The 15,212-nt window shown below is 34.6% G+C and overlaps 1 protein-coding gene across 4 annotated transcripts in view; it reads left to right on the top strand.

Moving 5' to 3' along the window:
- The window catches only part of LOC138328515 (protocadherin beta-17-like), a 46,286-nt gene extending 32,316 nt beyond the window's left edge, over positions 1-13,970 (top strand). For all 4 annotated transcript variants that reach the window (XM_069275347.1, XM_069275349.1, XM_069275348.1 and 1 more), the window contains exons 2-5: positions 4,367-7,278; positions 8,915-9,082; positions 11,256-11,409; positions 12,041-13,970. In XM_069275347.1, the coding sequence (XP_069131448.1) occupies positions 4,546-7,278; positions 8,915-9,082; positions 11,256-11,409; positions 12,041-12,549 (3,564 nt within the window). In that variant the 5' untranslated portion in view covers positions 4,367-4,545 and the 3' untranslated portion in view covers positions 12,550-13,970. The remainder of the gene's footprint in view (positions 1-4,366; positions 7,279-8,914; positions 9,083-11,255; positions 11,410-12,040) is intronic.
- The last annotated feature ends 1,242 nt before the right edge of the window (positions 13,971-15,212 follow it).

Raw genomic sequence — 15,212 nt, 5'->3', positions numbered from 1 at the left:
TTGAAACAATATGCTACTCCATAGCTAAAAATTACAATCTACATTTGAATGAACTTGTCCATATGTGTAGGTTGGTTGTGGCTTTGGTACATACACATGTACAACTAATTCATGTCTATAAAAGTATATTGTTTAAAATCTGTAGAAAAAAAATGCCTAAAGTTAATTCATTATCAAGTCATTTTATTTAATTGAAGAATTAGGAAATCAAATAACTGAAAATTGACAATACTTGATGCCAATGCATGCATAATACAAATTGATCATTCAAGAATCCAAAGCAAAAATTCATTTTCAGAAGAAAAAAACAACTTTACATAACCCTATAGCTTTATACTGCCAAAGATTTCTGCAATGAAATAGTGAAAATTAATCAAACAAATATTTCAAATAAAGCCTTCATTGTGTTTAAGCAACTTGGAATATAAACATTATTTTGATCAGACTGACTGTACATGCATGCAAATATCCGCCAAAACTACGATGGGAGTACATTTTCTTGGTAACTTTTTTGCCTTTCTTAGCACCTGCTCTTTCCAAAATATGCTTTAAAGCAGTTGAGCCTTACAGTAACACACCTGGGAGACTTTCACCTGTGAGGTTGTTTACCTGTTTACCTAATCCAATCAAATAACACAAGTGTGTGCGAGTGAAATAAAACAGTCCGTTAAAGATGGAGCGGCCTTTATTTACAGCCACTATATAAGTGGTTAATATCGTTTGTTACTGACGTACTGAAACCTTCTCTTTTAAAGTCTTTGATTTGTGAGGGTTAATCCCATCGAACTTAGGAGTTTGTCATATCTGTGTGAAAGAGGTTTCATTATGACACCCAAAGGGTCACCTTTGCTAGCTGTGATTGGAGTTGTGTCAATAAAAAGGGGAAATAAAGTTAAATAAAGTAACCTTTATGGCTGTGTCAGTTGTAAATTTCCCAACAATTTGTGTAAATTTTGGAATTCTGCTGAATCGTTTTTCATGAGTCAGGTCAATTTCACCTGTCCTTCGCATAGAGAGAGTACAACTTTTTCAACATTTATCGTCGCAATTGATTATTTTTATCAGTTTTACCCAGAGGAAAAAAAAGACAAATTTGATATTTTTCTGAGATAACGAAGGTTACTGTGATCTCAGATAAAAATGTTAATACCTTTTGTCTTAACACCAGTAGTGGGTGTCCAGTAATGTTGGTCAAGGCTGACCGATGGTCAGTGTTACCCCACACCCTAACCCTCCCATCGCTATGTTATCTATGAAGACTTAAGTCACAGCTACTGACTGAGGACCTTAATACCGTTTTCAAATATTTGCTGAAAAAGTCACTGATAAAATTGTCAGTGCAGGGTATATCGTTGGGCTTAGAGAAAATTTGGGGTATCTAAATGAACCGACATGTGTCATTTGTAACAATATTTTTGCCGACCACCTGCTTAACGGCTTTTCTGGTGGGATTTGCAGTGTGTATTCATGTTGTGTAGCTTTATAAATCTTCTGGATTTTAGAAAAGTGTAAATATCCAAGTTAAAAGAATGATGTAGTCACTTGATATATTAAGTCTTGTGTAAATCGGTTTGGGAGCATAATTTGATTTTCTTTTCTTTTCTGAATTAAGAAAAAGAAAAATATTATTTCTCATCATTTTAATTTTTTGTTGTTTATAAGACATTTAAACTTTGACCATGTGTCATTTTTGTGATGATGGTGATAAATTCCTGAACACCAATGACCAATGAGGTCGACTAGTCCAGAATGGACAAACACAATTTCTTTTACTCTGGTGAACAAAAGTTTCATTCTTCTTCTTTTCCCGACTCAATGGTAATTATCTGTATGTTTTCGTGTTGCCAAAAGTCAGACTCTATCCTAGGGGTCACCATTGACCCCTAATCCATCTAATTGACTCCTGACAAAGCAGTCATTATGGCCGCTGACCAGCACAGTTGACCACCAACCTTTGTGATACTAGCCGCAGCATTCTATCCAGTGAAGATCCTACGCGACACCTTGCTTTGTCAATAATATTGTTAGCGAATTATCTGTAGTTGCTTTGAAACATATTGGGGAGCAGTAATCACTATAATTATGTATTCTTTAGTCGCTGGTTTCAGCAGACATTGTTATTATCTCCCCTTTCACTGGGTACGACAGATGCGATGTTCATAGCGACACATTCTACGTACGACATCTCGCACTGCACATACTGTATAATTACCTGTCTTCGAGAGTTAAGGCTTTCAATGTAAACAATAAAGGTCAAATCAGCCAGATTTCCTTCCGCCAAATCCAACACTTGTCATTAGGAAAACCTGAGAAAGCTACCATACTTCTGATTTTTAAAAGAAATTTAAAATGTTTGATTTGCCAATCACTATAAATCAATCCGTTTATCTATACCACTAGTGCAGTGCTGCACAGATCATTCAGAACTTTCTCTATTGAACTGGATGAATTAAAGCTATGACATTTCAGGAAATATATTCTCTCTTTTATCATGAAATTGTGAAAGGTGTTTGCTTATATAGAATTGAAAAAAATAGTTTTGTGGTTGCAGGCAAACAGATTTGTGATAATTAAAAGAAGAATATGGCGTTGACTTGTAGGATTGTGTCGAATATGGCGTTGACTTGTGACATTAAAAGCCAAATAAACTATTCAAATCATTTTATCAGCTCATTTGTTTTATAAAAACTTTGCAATTTCCAAAGAAATATTTTAAATTGATATATATAGAAAATCATATTTAAGAAATTCTAAAGTATTTTATAGCCTTATCCATATTTGTATGGTGTGCATTGATATATATCAGTTTAATCATGTAGATATTATCAATTTTCTTACATATTAGGGTATAATATTGACGGTTTGGTGCCTAAAGCAATATATTTATAAAGGTGTAAGGTAATTAGTAATAGGTGCCCTCACAGGTAATACCTGTATTAACCTATCATTAATTAACTCTACGGGGAAGTTTTACCTGGACAATTAATTATCCTGACCATGTGTTCACCACAGGCTCAATAGGTAGAGTCATGAAGGCAGTAAACCAGAAGTAAATATAATAAATAATGACTAACTAATTACCACTTAACACGGTCAAGGTTAGCCTTGATGTCCTTGATAAGATGACCACTGGTCAAGTTTGACCTTAACGTGTCCTTGGGTGGTCACTTTGATGTTTTACCATATACATGTAATGGTCATTCAATATAGGTAATTATTTAGAAAATAAATTGGGTACATATATCATCTTTGTAAAAAAATATGTTACATTCTCTGAGAAAATGGTTATGGGAATTTTAAGCTGCATTAAGATTTGTTTTGGTAAGACCAATGATGTATACTTTTATAATGTGGCAAAACATTATTTTATTTAAGTAGTATAATCATTAAGTATTCAGATGATATCCAAATCCATTGTAAATGCTAAAATTTGAAAATACCAGATTACTTCAATTTAAAGTGTAAAAATGCAGTAAGGCTGTAAAAAGATTTTATCTAGAGTGTAACATTTGATTTGAATTGTACTAATTAAAACTAAAATTACCAGATACAAACCTAAAGGAAAATTAAATGACAGGAGACAAATTACATATTTCCTTACCAGCATGATTTTGAATTATTGTTGTACTTTCCCCTTTTCTCATACCTCATAATTTTTATGTAAAATTGTATGCAAAAGAAAGAAAAAATTGGTGTTGAAAATTTATCATTTGTAATTTCCTCTCGTAAAAAGAATATTTTGAAAATGTTTACCATGGTAGCATGATTCTGTAGATGTACTGTTAATTTTGTCGGTGTTTTAGACGGACATGCTGTGATGTGTGGGTAAATGGACACACTACAGCTGTGCTATTATTGAGAACAGACAAACCATGCTGAGGTATTCGTACCTGGTTTTTAATACTTCTACATAATTCACCAGTATTCTGGGCAGACATGGAAACAGCCGAAATATTTTTTATCCGTTACATTACTGTAGATGATATAACGAAATGAAATAACAAGCTTTGTGGTTGGTCAGTTACTAGACTCACTGTCTAGTGCCTTTCTTGTCTGGCTGACCACTTGTCATTTTTTGTAATGTTTAAGGGATAACTGACCGTCGGTATTTCGACCAATAGATCTAGAAAGTGTTAAGGATTTTTAATAACTATTTTTAGACTATTGTCTCGACTCTATCAGTCATCAGTATAGGAAACATTATACAAAGGTGTTTAAGGATATGCTAGAGGTCTCCTTACTTAGGTAGATGTCTTTCATTGAACAGAGATTTGTAGTAAGTAGATTATGTATGAAGAACTGTTATAATCCCTTAAATCCAAGTAAAGCCTTCCACTTATACTTATACCTGTTTTGTGTTTTTCAGGAGCCGACAACATTGCATAAAGAAAAACATTTGAATTCAACAGTGGATATTTACAGTGGAGGTGTGACCGATGTGATTCAACAGACGAACTCTTCAGAAAGGAGGTGTGATTTTTGACAATTACAGCAACAGACCTTGATTATGATGTATATCTAAGATTTAGCTAAAAGCAAACAACGATGGATTCTATTGTCCAGATAATTCTCGTCATGGCTGCAGCTTTTTGCAGCTTCTGTGATGGTGTAATAATCTACCGCATTAAGGAAGAACGAGACCCTGGGGTGGTTCTCGGTAATGTCGGCGTAGACGCAAACATAACAGATACAGCATCAACAACATTCCGATTCGTGGAGACAGGAAGTCAACATTTCGAAAAGTTCAATATTGAAAGTCAGACAGGAACACTAAGCACTAAAGCAAAGTTAGATCGAGAGGAGCTGTGTCGTTTTAACAAAACTTGTGAATTAAAACTCCGAATCGCTGCTGTGACTACAGGAAATACAAGAGTGGAATGGTTAGAAGTTCGCATCATTATTGATGATATTAACGATAATGCTCCGACCTTCAAACAGCCGTCAATGACCTTGGCTATCTCTGAAGGTTCACAGAGCGGAAACACATTCCCAATCGTTGGAGCTACCGATGAGGATATGGTCGGAAACAACTCTCTCCGCGGATATCAACTCAGTTCTCCTAGCAGCACATTCCGGTTAGTAGTTGGTGACGAAAAACCTGATGGCAGTTTAGACGTTAGTTTACAATTGATAGAGGTCTTGGATCGGGAAATCCAGGATTCTTATCAAATTTTCGTGATTGCAAAAGATGGTGATAGTCCTCCAAAAACTGGCATGTTAACTGTTGATATTCGAGTTACGGATATAAATGACAACAAACCACAGTTTAGTAAAACACTTTACGAGGTCACAGTTGAAGAGGATATTTCAGTTGGTTCCAATATTCTTCAGATCAAAGCTTCGGATAAGGATATCGGGCCGAATGGAGAAGTTCGGTACCGTTTCAGTGATCGAGTGGGAACAGATATAACCTCTTATTTCAGTATCGACGAACGATCTGGTAACATCAGTCTTGTTAAGAGGCTTGAGTATGTACAAGGCGGTAGTTACACTTTTATCGTTGTTGCCTTTGACCAGGGAAATCCATCGAATGACAACCAGTCGACTGTAAAGGTTACAGTGGAGGATAAGAATAACAATTCGCCGGATATTAATATTAATTACTTAACTCCAAAAGATGGTGAAGTGATGGAAAATTCTCCTGTGGACACTCCCATAGCACATATACAGGCATTGGACGGAGATATTGGTAAAAACGGAGAGGTCACATGCTCCATCGACAATCCACTATTTCGTATGAACCCGATGGGTGGAAATGAATTCATCATCGTGGTGAACGGTTTACTTGATCGGGAGGACCAAATTGAACATATCATCACCATATTTTGTCACGACGGTGGAATTCCTTCCCTCAACAGCAGTAAAACGTTTGGAATGCAGGTGACAGACGAAAATGATAACAAGCCTGAGTTTATGAATCGTGTGTATAACACTAGAGTGACGGAGAATACACCCGCTCCTGTTCTTATCACCAAGGTCAGCGCCATGGATTCAGACCAAGGCATCAATGCCAAGGTCACCTACAGTCTACCCGAGGATACCCATTCTCTGTTCTCAATTGGAGCACAGTCTGGCATCATTGAGTCCCGTGTACCTTTTGACCGAGAAACTGTTGATCGACTTGAATTTCTCGTGTTTGCTGTTGACAATGGTCTGACAGTACAGCACACTGCTTCTGCTACAGTCATACTTACTATAAGGGATCAGAACGATATCACACCGAAGTTCACACAGGATGTGTACGAGTTTGATGTGTATGAAAAATTTCTTGGATTTTTCGGGAATGTGACAGCAACCGATGATGATTTGAATGAGAATGGGGAGATTTCTTATATAATACCAACGGAATACATCACGATGCCTTTCTCGATTTCAAAGACAACAGGTAGACTAGGAACGTACCGTGAAATGGACCGTGAACGACAAGATCAGTACCATTTCAGAGTTATAGCTAGGGATAATGGTGCCAACTCTCGCGAGAGCTCGGCTCAGGTGATTGTACGAGTAAGAGATCTAAATGATAATGCTCCTGTCATGACTTTCCCAAATGAGACAAATAGTTCTATCCTTCTGTCTTACCGAGCAGAGCCAGATTCTCTGGTGACGACAATCGTTGCCGAGGACGCAGACATTGGTGAAAACGCGGAAGTGAATTTTATCATTGTAAGTGGTGATGACAATGATTTATTCAAACTTGACCCGTACTCTGGTGAAATTCTTTTAAAACGGAAGATTAAACTTTATGAAATAAAAATCTACACGTTGGAAATTTCATTACAAGACAATGGTTCGCCTCAACAGAGTTCCCGTTACGATATCAACATTCAGGTACAGTTTGTAAACAGTACGGTGATATCGGAGGAAGTTGTTGTGACTAGCGGTAACATTCTCATCGCCATAGCAATAGCGTGCATCACTTTTGTTCTTTCGACGGCTATCATCATATCGATCTGTATCATTCGAAGGATTGACATGAAAAAACGTAATTATAACTCTAAAAGTGCTGAAGAGATGAAGATCATCCAAACGATGGGCCGAGGTAGTAATCGGTCGTCGTCGTCAAAAGGATCACGGGACGAGTTTCTGTCACCGCATCACATGATAAACAAACCACATAGAAAGGAAGTAAGTTTTTCGTTGGATGATGAACAGGATAGCGGATTTACTTTCACCGTCCCTCCGAGTCTCACATCGTCTGTCCCTCCTAGTATTACATCCTCCGGAATGGTCACCTTCAAGGCTGGCGGCTCCACGATGGACGATCCCTCCAACAAACAGGTTAGTAGTACATGGGTCAAGTTCAAGGATGTTGGGTCAAGGTCAAGGTCATTATTAGTTTAAAAGACGTTTAGTTAACCTTTAGGTAGAGGTAAATGTAGTTTCAGCTGTACCAAATATATTTGTTACAGAATTTATAGACAAAAAAGGTTTAACAATTTAAGTCTGGTTCATAATATCATAACTAGCTTTTAAAGGCTTGGTTTTGTTACTCTGGTAATATTTTCTCAATTGAATTCTATTTTGGGATTATCTCCCCCTAGATTTAAATTGAGGATCATGCAAATATCGACATTCGTATAGAGATTTAAAAAATTACAGATTTCAGTCTGTTGATGGTTTTGGTATTCTAGAGACTTGGGGAAGGATTAGCTGTATTTATGCCTTGATGTCTATAGAAATCTGACCAGAATAGTCCTTAATACTTGTAATCTAATCCCTCAGCTGTTAACCGGTAAGATAGCCAACATAAGGAGCAAAATGACCACTAGAATGACCACTCAGCACACTGAGATCTTGTCTCAAGTACCTGATGGGTCAAACAATAAACACACTCCCCTTTACGATAGAAAGCTCCATTTCTTGTTTACCAACATCCAACTGATTTAATATTGAGAGTCAATAAGACCCCAGTAATAGTCTATTTGCCGCCGTCAGACAGGGCTGTCCTGTGGCCCCTATGACAAGTGTTCTGACAACACAGCGGCAGGATGGGAACTTTGGCAGCTTGCATCAAAGTCTTTGTCCCTGTTTGTGCCGGCCTGATTAATTCTAAGAGCCATGTTTGCATGTTTCTTTAATACAATGATCATACAAACAGCCCATAACAGGTATTACCAGATATCAGATATCGCCTCCCTGCGCCACCCCGGGGGAATTAAAGCATTATCACCTATTAGTGGTTCTAATATTTGCAAAATAAATTGCGAAATAGGGAAAAAAATCTTATAAAATATTAATAACACCTGGTTTTATTTTGTTCTGCTTGACAATTTTAAGGTAATGAAATTATATTAACGAAACCTGAATTGGCTGATTGTTATATATATACCTGTTCCATTATCCTATGTATTGAAGGCTTATATATTTGTAGATATAAGGTTATATAAATTTAGTCTGCTATCTCTCATCAAGTATACAATGCCAGGGGTTTTAATGTTGTCCTCAGACAAATAATATTGAATCTTATAATCATGAATATTAATTTACTAGAGATAGCTTAATTTACTTACCAGAGTTATTTATGGCTGTTAAAGATATGAAGAGAGTCTCCACCTAGGATGAAAATCAATATTTTTGAGATTTTTGAAATACAACTAAAATAATTTGGCATATATACTGAACTTATTGTAATCTTACCTTCGTTAATTGTAAATCAATTAAAGAAATAAAAGAAATAATATTTATACATATCTATAATATATTCGTTTTCAAATATCCAAAGGAGTACAACAAGGTGAAGCAATTGGTCCATCATTTTTAACACAGAAAAATCTTTTGAATTTCTTGTCTTGATTAATGAAAAATATAAATGGCTGCAAACCTTGTGTTCTTTGAGTAAGGATTAAATAGCAAACATTTAGACTAAAATCCTGACAAAAAACTGCAGTTCTGATTGTCAGTTCTTTTTTTTCAGATTGTTCCCCAACAGAACGTTGGGCACAGTAGAGAGGGAAGTAATCTTTCGGACAGCAAACAGAAGCAGGTGCATCGCATGGCCTCCCTACGCGTTCAACAACAGCTTCTGATGTCGCAAGATGGAGGAGGGCAGTCTGTCTGGAGGAAACATCCACAAAGTACTGAGGTATTTCAGACCTTCAGCAAGATCTTTATGTACAAAACAATAAGGAAGTTGGGGGTGAGGATATAAGTGATTAAATGGTTGAGGTGTTCGACTTTCTGTTACTATAGCCTTCCACCTCTTGGGTGACAGTGGAAAATGTCTTCCTACAAGTTTAAACTCACCAATTTTAGATTATGTATTTAAGTTTTGCAAGGACAGAAGCCAAATATTAACTGGATTGTTTTCTTTTCCTTAACCGATATTTAAAATTTTGTCTTCTCTTGGAATTAATAACTGCTATTAGATGGATGTAAAACACAATGGATGTCTACTACATGTATATCTTAGACATATAAATTTTTGTTTGACATTAGCTATATCAATTTTGACCAGTTTTTTCCATTTCTGAAAAAAAAAAAAAATCTGAACATGCAGGTGTGCTAACCAAGGATCAACAGAGGTCTACCCTAAGCCCGAGAACATATAAATCTCTATGTTAAAGCTTAAGAGTAAAATCGCCTTCTGCAGACAGGCTATTTCTCATATTAGCCCTTCCTATTTTAGACATAGAGATACATTACATAATACTACATCCAATAATATCTATATGTTAAGACCCTAATGGCATCATTGGCGCCAATTACATATTTTTCAACACGCCACATATTAATTATTAATCCTTGACAAATTGTCTATGTAATCAATTTGTATATTTCTAAATCTCGCCCTGAAGAAAACCATTTGAGTTTCTCTCCCCGGGGATATTTTTTTAATAAGTAATTAGTCGCCCTGTGGCTGTAAGTCTACGGCTGACAAATTAGATGTGATTGTTCACCAGTGTCAGTAAGATGACGGAGAACGGACAGGGCGTCGGAATGAATGGTTCGTCGAGGTCAACAGTTGTAGGGTAGACTTGGTCACAAAAACTCTTGTCATTGTGTTATTAATTGGTTTTTCATACAGCCTACAATTTAGGAAGTGTCTAAAGATCTTTTACTTATTTGGGTGAAGTGTTGAATTGATTGGCCTGGCCACACTTGGCCCAGGGGGGTACATTGGCACCCTGAACCACTCCTTAACTTATTCACCCCTGAAGACACATTAGACTCTTCTAAATCAAAGACTAGACCAGTCCATTATGTAATTTTAGGGGTGAGTGAGTTAATATCTAGTGAACGATCAATGTTTTTCAACTTTTAATTTACCCTAACTATTCTCTAGGTAATCATGTTTAATTTTGATTTAAAATGATAAGTTCATGAATCGTATTTGTGTAGATATAATTTATGGAATAATTCAAAAGAACTTTTTTCATATGCTTTATATGTAGAAGAAAATAATTACACCAAAACGTACTTGCATCATAATTATGTACAATTACATCAAGAAAGGTGTAAATAAATTTACCTGTATATCAATTAACTGAAATAATTAAACTGGCATATAAGTTTCATTGAAGTTATGAACTGTAAAAAAAATCAATTAAGAAATCATCTCAATAATCATGTGAACAATTTACAATTTTATGCTCCACTTCAAGGTTTAGCAAAAATATGAAATGATTTGCTAGGTATTTCAGAAAAAAAACCTGAATGTATCGAAGTTCTAAATCAGAATATATTCAAAATCATCCAATTCTATTTTTGAGCATCAAAAACTTACTAAAAAATTAAATAACAAAAAAATATTTAAATAAAGCTTAAATATTTGTTTGAAAAAACCAAATAGTTTTAAGAGAATTTGGTGATAATAGGTCTAAAAGTCTTTGAATTCAACTGAAAATTTCAATTCTCTTTAATTTCACTATGTTGCTTTAACGTTTCAAGTATTTGTAGTATATAGGGCAGAATAATGATAACACACGCTAATCTCAAGGTTCTCATACCAAAATAGTTCTACTTCTTCACCTTTGGAATCTGCACATTTATTCTAATTACATTGATTACCCCTGACGTGCAGGTGCAGAGTAAAATATTCGAGCTAAATATCATCAAATTAACACACTTAGTTTAATGTTAAGGTTTTTAATTCAATGAGCCCTATAGATATATCTTTCCCAGCGGGAACATTTTTCATCGTTACTCACCTTAATTTAACTTAAATCTAATTAGGATAGGTACAATCTTCGTTGCATTAATACCCAATTCTCCAATTAAGTAACGACTGATGATAAGATAATGTTTTGTTTTTACAGATGAAACAGCTGCCAGTACCCTGTTCCCACAAGGACAGTCACCATGACGATAACCGTAGCGACATGTCAGGAGAATCAACAACGAGCGACAGCGGCCGCGGAGGCAGTGAAGAAGACTTGCGCAACGCCGGCCTCTCACACCCACCCGAGCTTGGTGAGTTAATCAATTTGTTTTAAGCATATATCAATAACAAGATATTAGATTTTGAGACATTATCCAGTGTTTTCTCCCATGAGGACGTCTTTTCTGGTTCAAAGGTCAAAGGTCAAGGTCATTGTTTGAAAAAAATTGATTGTACTGCCAAAAAACAATACGAACCATACTGAAAGTCACAATATTCTACCTTTAATGATATGCTTCAAAAAATTATTTCAAAATTTTATAGATCAAAACCTCCAGGATTCCAAAGAAAGATAATATTATCATTTTTAACCCTGAATCAATTGAATATGAGGTCAAGGTTGCAGTTACTATTAATAGAATTATAAATGTAGTAAACATGCATTCTATTGGGATATTTGGCGTAATTGAGATAGGTTTTCTTTAATTTCTTTTGATGAATTAATTAAGGGATCGTATACAATCTCTGATATTACAGGTTTGGAACGGTAAAGCTAATTAAAGGTTAACAGATTCTTTATCACTGGTAATTGAGATAGATAATTCAGTTCTAGTGAATTCGTAGTGAAGCGTTAGTTAGATTAGATTATGGACGTTTCAACAAAGCTATACAACCTATATACATGTATGTACATATTTATAATATTATGATTTTCTTTGGCAGATCACAGTGGAGATTCACGACATTTCTCAACAACAGACAGCAGTGGTGTGTCTTCTCTTTCCTATAATTCAAGTGCTGTGAATGGCGGGAGACCTATGTTTTCCACATTTGGACATTCTAATACTGACAGTTTTCCCAGGAATCCCCATAGGAATCCCCATTCCCAGGGAGGCCACAGCAACTCGCGACCTCCTCGCCAAGGTCACAGAGTGCAAAGACTTCAGTCGGACAATTATCATCCGCATCATAAACAATTTGTTGACATTCCACGGCCACCCTCGGCTGATCTACGTTCTAGTAGGTGTTCAGTAAACAGTGATAAAAACCAAAGAACAAATCGCTTACAAAGCGTCACTCCGACGTTTGACGATACGCTCAGTGAGAGCTGTGCGACAACAAACCGTGATGATGATGACGTTACTACGACTTCTGGAAGTTATACAGTGAACGCTGATGAACTGTGTAATGAAATTGATGAACTGTTTTTGAAATCTGACACTGTTGTATGATAATTTGTGATAAATAAATGTCTTCAATGTTGTCGGAGGACAAAAAAACAGTAAGAAAAAACGTTGAATATAATGAGTGAGAAAGAAAGAGAGAGAAGAAAATTATACAGGGTATATGTGAATGATATCAAAAACTGAGAAAATTTAATCAAATTATATTTCAGTGCTAGTATCAAGTTCTTGCCAAATTTGTTTAATGTTGATTACTAAAATAAAATATTTTGTTTTGAGCTGTACATTTTTTGATAATTTATCAATCATCTTTAACCTGAAACAAAATTTAATGATGTAAGGGAGGCAACTCTTATTCAAAATCACAAATAACTGATAAATGTACTTGAACGTTCTAGTCGGTAATTAAAAATAACTCCATTTTTTGTAGACACCCATTTTCATCTTTTCATGTTAAAAAATAATTCTATGTTTATGAAGTACAACGTAAGTCAGGAGCCAAAAATAATCATTGATTTAGCCCATGATACTTCCGTTAATTCATGAGAGTTGTGTATCATATTCAGCACTACCAAAGACATAGAGAAAATTCTCAATAGGTACATATGTATGATTAATATTAAACAAAATTTCCTGTTTACAATTAGGGGACCAAACTTGTTTTAAGTTCAAAAGATGTTTTTATGTATGATGTAGAAGAGACACAATTTACTAAAATCTCTAAAATTAAGAATGAGCTCAAACATTTTAATTTTATAGTTTATGTGTCTAGAATCTTTATTTCCAGTCATGATAATTTAATAAAGATGTAAATGATGATTTAAAAAAGCTTGCTTATATGATTGAACTTAAATATTCTATAATTGTTATTGTTTTACTAAAAACAAGTTCCAATATAGATATTTGATATTGATAGATCTATAATTCCTGCTGGTCAATTAGCCGTGTATACCTGTCGTGTTATGTGATATATAAGTGTATGGTTTGTATGCTGGGTACACAGTTTGCAGAGCCAAAATTAATATTTTACACTTTAATGCTTTTACATATTAAAAACAAATTAAGAATGCTGGACAATGGATTTCAAGAGTAAAACTAAAAAAATATCCATGATTTTAATGGAATTAGCGATTCCATTATCATAAATGTATATGTAATATTATGGCTTGTACGTAATACCCAAAGTACAGTATTTAGTGCAATATTCTGTGTAATTGTTTGTTGAATGAATGTTGATGATTTTGAGGACGTATGGAATGTCTGAAATTGTTTTTTATGGAGTTTAAAAGTTTAATTTCTTCATTTCTCTACAATTCAAAAGAATTTTTAAAAAGAGTTCTTTGGAAATTTTGATATGTGTGATGTGATCATGTTTTGTCTGAAGTCAGTATTATTAGCATTGTAAATTCACCGAAATATAAAATATACTTTAAAAAATCAAATAATACAATAAAAAACATATAACTATATTTATTCTGTTGCTTTTGTTTTTCACATCAATGCTTGAATCTTCATGTTGATGATCAGTTCAGAAGTGATTTTGCATTTGAAATTGTATAGTAATTTGAATTCAGTTCTGTATTAACACTACATTTCCAGAATGAATCTTCAAAATTTATTACCGTATTCGACCCAATAAGCGCCTATGTCCCTATAAGCGCCCTTCCCCTTTTTGAGGCCTCGATTTCAAATGTCCACGCATAAATAAAGACCAAAACTACACAAAACTGTATAGATTTGCAATAATTTCGTCTTATTAGCACCTTCCCATTTTTTTTATTTTAAAAAATACCCTGGGCGCTTATTGGGTCAAATACGGTAATAAACAAGTTTAATGCCAGTGTAACTGCCAGCATACCAATGACCTAAGATGAGGTCGCAATACAAAACAGATGCAAGATTCTCTGTAATCTACAGGGCTCAAATTTCAGGCTGTTTTACTTGCTTTTTGCAAGTAGATATACCAGAATAGCAAGTGGAAAAAATATGCACTTGCTTATGTTAGCAAGTAGTTTTTTTCATGGACAACTGTAAAAATGACATACATGTATCGATTGTGAAATATTGTTCTAATGGAAAATATGAAGACACAGTTTTTTCAATAATGTTGTTGATATACATAATGTTAACATACACCTGATATCATCATGCAAAAATAAATGATTTTATATTTAACAAAACTGATTTGAATTCCGATATTTAATTGCAAGTTAAAAATTATTTAGCAAGTACAAATTTAGAGCACTTGCTATTTTTAGCAAGTGACAAAAAACTGTAAAATTCGAGCCCTGATCTATGTTAACAGTGAATGTTCACTTCGCTATTTGCCAGCTACATGTACACATGGTACCTAAGACATCTTCAAAACACATAAGATGGTCCAAGTTATTATAAAAATTTAATTCATCTATTTATTTTAATTTGTTCAGAAAGTGGTGATAGATGTAGTATTCACAATAAGCATATAACTTTTGTTAAATCTAAAAATTACCAAATTCAATTCACAGTTACATTTCAGTCAAGTTTCAGTCAAGGTATATGATTCAATTAACTACTGGTCATTGATATCATGAATATCACTGGTCCATGCAATATTTTAGCATAAATCAAATCTAAATCAGAGGCCAGAGCATGTTAAAACAAAATCATTCAAAACTGGCAAGAGGTTTACATATTCATTTCTGTGAATAAAAGTGAGAGACAAATGTCAC

The sequence above is a fragment of the Argopecten irradians genome, chromosome 7 (genome assembly GCF_041381155.1).
Source record: "Argopecten irradians isolate NY chromosome 7, Ai_NY, whole genome shotgun sequence".
Lineage (NCBI taxonomy): Eukaryota > Metazoa > Mollusca > Bivalvia > Pectinida > Pectinidae > Argopecten > Argopecten irradians.
This window is presented reverse-complemented; position numbering and strand designations above follow the sequence as displayed.